The 5,168-nt window shown below is 42.0% G+C and overlaps 1 protein-coding gene across 1 annotated transcript in view; it reads right to left on the bottom strand.

Annotated features, from left to right (window-relative positions):
- LOC101847355 (rhodopsin) overlaps window positions 1–2,483 on the bottom strand; it is a gene marked incomplete at its 5' end in the record, with an annotated part of 6,384 nt that extends 3,901 nt beyond the window's left edge. The window contains 2 exon segments of the mRNA XM_013085604.2: window positions 141–458; window positions 2,335–2,483. Of these exon segments, the coding sequence (XP_012941058.1) occupies window positions 141–458; window positions 2,335–2,459 (443 nt within the window).
- Between the last annotated feature and the right edge of the window lie 2,685 nt (window positions 2,484–5,168).

Genomic DNA, 5,168 nt, shown 5'->3' with positions numbered 1-5,168 from the left:
CACTCTTTCTTTCGTTCTCTCTCTTTCTCTCTCTCACTCACACACACGCACACACACACACACACACACACACACACACACACACAAACACACACACACAAACACATACACATGCATACACACATAAACAGTCTACCAACCTCTCAAAACAAATCAAGATCAAAGCCCAATTGGCCAAAGTAGAGAAGTAACTCGGGAAGAACTCCAGCTTGCAGAGAACAGTCCCTTGCTCGATTTCATTCCTAATTAGGATGTGACCAATCAGCTTCGAGATGAGCGCCATGCCGTCGTAGCCAGCCAATAAGGTGACGAAGAAAGTAGCGGGGCTCAGAACGCGCATGCCCACTATGGTGATGATGATCGTGATGTTTGCTGGGATACCAATGGCGCAGATCACCCACATGTAGGTGTTGAAAATGTCTGTGGATATTTCGTTGAGACGCAGTTCTTCTTCCGTCCTGGAGGAAAGGCGTAAGACAACAGGTTAACAATAGCTATTAATATTATAGATGTGTAATTTATCGTATTGTAATATTATTGTAAGTTTTACACGTGGCCACCGACATCATAATATAAATGAAGATATCTGCGGATTTGATTGAGATTTAGTTCTTCTTCCGTCCTGGAGGAAAAGCTTCAGACAAAGGTTAACAATAGCTGGCTATGTAATTGTAATGTACTAGTAGATGTCACATGCCTTCATTGACATTGTGTAACGGTAATATAATGTAGATGTTATACGCCCCCGTCTACATCATGAGATAGATAGATAGATCCTTTAAGAAGCGGGCTGCTTCAGCTATGCCCATCGGAACAAAACCTGGTCTGATAGGGGTAGAGCGTTCTTGCAGACAGACGGAGATACTTGATAATAAACTCCCCCTAAAGGGGATCAAACTCACGCCTTCTGCATTCAACAGTGAAGCGCCTGACAACAGTACCAAAAGAAACCCGTAGCTTGTTATATGTAAACTGAACTTTCGACATCTTGCAATTCTGGGACCATAACTACGCCAAATCACGGTACTGTAGGTATTGAAGATAATATCTTCTCTGAATATTCGGTTGAGACGCTGTTTTGGCTACAGTCAAAGAAAACGTGTCACAGCCTTCTTTTGCTGTGGCCTTTATTAACGGGCTTTCAGATTTTGTTGGTCATCCAACCTTTAGACCTGCATGCAAAGACCTGTAAAGATTTAAGTGTAACGATGCAAGTTGTTGTTTTTTTTTTAATGTCCTGCTTTAACCATAGACAGGTGAAGGTGAACAAGCTATACTTCCAAAATGAAAAACAGGAATGTCCATAATGTAAACACCCCCCCCCCCCTCTACTTTAATTCTGAAATCAAACTAATATCTTTTACCTTGCTATTCAAAGAGTTTAACCATTGCACCACGGACGCTCATGCACCAGAGAGTTGGGAGTATTTGTTGTAGTAAAAGTTTTACAACGCTTGCAACACAATTAAGCCATAATATAAGTGCCGAAGATTAGATGTGGTACAAGTGAGTATGAGCACCAAAAAGGAGACGGCGACGTAGCGATGATAGATGTTTGATAGTTGATAGAGGAGCAAACCACACCCGACCACTTGCCAACCACCCACTGTACAGTTTACTGTTGTGAGTATGGTCCCGCCCCTCCCCCCGCCCCCCCTTGAGGAAGATACTACTGAAGGAAGCTATGTTATTAATTACAAAGTATCCCACTCAGTCTAAAAACCAGTGTCTGTGGTGTAAATGTTACTCTCTCCTCTACTCTAAGCGAAAAAAACCAACAACAAACACTAAAGCTACAACTAAAACTAAAAACAAAACAAAAAAACACAAAAAAACACTAAAAACCCAACTTGAGGTCGATTTTCACAAGAGGATATCCATTTTTTCACTGTACTTCGTAATTCTACAGGGATGTCGAATCCCATTCCGGTCAGGGTTGGTCCTGACTTTCGGGCCGAAGCAGCCTGCCTCCTAAACCATCTAAACTAAGTCAGAGGGAGAGGAAAACATTCTCGCTCAATCAAAACGGATTCACACCCAAACAGCTTCTTCTTCTCGATCGCTTCACACTTGAAATCTGGTATCTGTCATAAATTGGGCCGTTCTGCTCAGTTCATCTGTCGGCCCGTATAGCTTCTCTTGTAGTGTCAGTGGGGTTGGCCACGTTTTCAGTCTCAGGGCCCTGTGTGTCGTACATTCAAACTGATCTAAGGCGTGTTGATGGGAGTGAAAGCTTTCATTCATTCATTCATTCATTCATTCATTCATTCATTCATTCATTCATTCATTCATTCATTCATTCATTTTTATTTATTCATTTATTGTTTTACTCACTGTTCAAATTCTTTGAAAGAATTGAAGATTTTGTCCAATTCCCCATCGTCTTTCTTGAAGGATGAGAAGAAGGAGTCTGTGGTAGTGAGAAGGCCGGCGTTGGCGGGGGTGGTGGCTTGTGCCATGGTGGGAACGAGTTCCTCTCTCTTCTGCGTTTGAGGAAAAAACAAAACGAAAAAACAACAACCTGTTATTTCAAATAAATAAGAAAAATTGTTGATTTCCCCGACTAAATGATACACGGGTATACAGACACAAAGTAAAGACACACGCGCGCGCATGCACGCAGGCACACACACACACACACACACACACACACACACACACACACACACACACACATAGACACACATGCATACACACTCACACACACACACACACCATATGATAATGTAGTGTAATGCAATATGACATAACAGAATAGAAGAGAAGAGAAGAGAAAATACATGACATTTATCATCATCCTGATCCCTTAATCCTTCTCGTCCTCGTTTTCCTTTTCCTCCTCATCCTCCTCATCATCATCATTTAGAAAAAGCAGAGTAATGAAGGGGAGTCTTGAGTTATATTTTGTTAGTAGGTTAAGTCAAAAGGGAGCCTACTAATGGCGCCCAATCTAAATTTTGCAAACTAAAAGGCTCTGAAAACAAACCGAATGAAATAAAAAAGAATTCTGATAAATAACACAAGTCGTTTATCTTACAGATATTAACAGAATAAGCATTTAGATCTATTTATTTGTGTTATTGTGTGTCTTTTCCACCTACCGTAAAACGTAGAACGTAGGTCATATGAGCGCGCGGGACACCTTAATACGTTTTCAGTTTGTATGAAATTTTGAATTTTGCCTGGGTGGCGGCCGAAGCCTACTCTTATCGATTTTAGACCACCAGGGGATCTTTAACGTGCGCAACCTGCACACAGGATCTCCGAGATTTTTCGCCCTTGTCCAAGAAGGCTAGCTGTACATCTTTCCTACTTGAAGATCAGGGGTGTGGCTCAAAGACAGCAGTAAGGAGCCAAGGAGTAGCAGTAGAAAGGCTGCTGAAAGAGCCAGGAGCCCAGAGGAGGGGGCAAAGGAGGTGAGGGGGCTGGGGTAAAAAGTGGAGACGAAAGCAGACGACAGAACATTGCTAGAGAGCAGGAAAAGAGGGGGAGGGAGACAATTTTAGAGAAGAAAATTTTTCAGTCGCTACCCGGATTCAAACCCTAGACATTTGAATGAGAGGCGAACACCTTAATCTCTAGGGCACGATAGCCCCCGACCTAGGTCTACAATCCCTTTTCTCGGGATGACAAGCTAAGAAACAACTGGGCAATTTGCTGGCTTTAATTTTGGAATTTAAAAAACCAAGCAAATTAATTCCCTCTTCCTTTCACGAAATAATGCTCTTCTGAATGAGATAAAATTTGTGATTCTGAATAATGTGGGCTGTGTATTTGTTTCACCGTGCTCACCACGCGGGAGTGGAACCTCGAACAGAATAGATCTGAACGTTCTGACGTTTATGTCACTATGGCAGCACAGTTGAAAAATCATTTGGTTGCTGGTTTCTTTTCGCAACTTATTGAAACACCCTTAAGTGTGTACATAATGTGTGTGTGTGTGTGTGTGTGTGTGTGTGTGTGTGTGTGTGTGTGTGTGTACGTTTGTGTAAATAAGCCACTCTATCCCTTAATGGAACAGTTCACCAGCAGTCATGTAGGTGTGTTTGGTAGAGCTGAACTTTTCCCACAGTCATTGGCCAGCTTGTCCTCTTAAAATTATCGTTTGATCTATAGGCCTACATCGCCCGATTTTAAACATAATATGTCAGTGTTCTAGCAATTGCAAAGTCGAAAGGACTTCCCTTCGCTGACAGGCTGACATATGATTAATTATCGTCATCATGATAATTGTAGAAATAGAAGAAAAGGGAGGGAGTGTGTTGAGAACTTCTTAATCACACAATTAACTGAAAAATGTTGTTCATTAAAACGTTTCGCATTGAAAGCTTCGTCAAGAGCGACCGAGAGTGAGAGAAATGTGAAGACAGCGCTGTGTATGTATCAAGGAAATGGACCACCACCACCACCATCATCATCATCATCATCATCATCATCATCATCATCATCATCATCATCATCATCATCCTGAGATACGAAGAACTGTTTCTACATCACAAACCACAGCAGGAACTATGAGCGTAAACATCTCCGACAAAAACCGCATTATACAATGAGGCCAGAGAGAATATTGGGATTGGCTCTGCTGTTGTGAAATCAGCTCTGAAACGGATGAAGGATGTAAATATTTTACGCCGCAGTCGATACACTGTCGAACCTGCAGCAAGCTGTAACGACCACTTGTCAGAGGCAACCACCTCTACAAAGACCACTCCCCACCCCATCTTTTTTTCGAATTGTTTCTGTTATGACACTGTTCTGGAAGTTAACCTGTAATAAATTAGCAGCTCGCACTGTATGCTTTGATTGTTATTTAAATCTAGACCATTCAGGAGGCGGATGTTGGTAACTGGTTGGAATTGATCAGCCTTGCCCATGGATACAGTGACGAAGGCGGAGTTCATGATTCAGTTTGTTCGTTCGCTTGTTCGTTTGTTTCGTTTTGTTTTGTTTGTTTGTTTGTCTATTTGTTTGTTTGTGTGAAGAGAAAAACGTGACAAAATCACGGGTATTTGAGCAGGAGAAATGTAGACAGATAGACAGAAACGACAAAGGGAAACAAACGGACACATACTTGTACTAATGGCGTTTGGAAACGGCTGGCGGGATGCAGTTGTTTTTGTCAAATGAGAAACGAAGCAAGAAGGGTTGAAAGGAGAGAAGGGGGG

Source organism: Aplysia californica, unplaced genomic scaffold (genome assembly GCF_000002075.1).
Source record: "Aplysia californica isolate F4 #8 unplaced genomic scaffold, AplCal3.0 scaffold00389, whole genome shotgun sequence".
Lineage (NCBI taxonomy): Eukaryota > Metazoa > Mollusca > Gastropoda > Aplysiida > Aplysiidae > Aplysia > Aplysia californica.
Note: the sequence above shows the minus strand (reverse complement) of the source record. Positions and strands in the feature narration are given on the sequence as shown.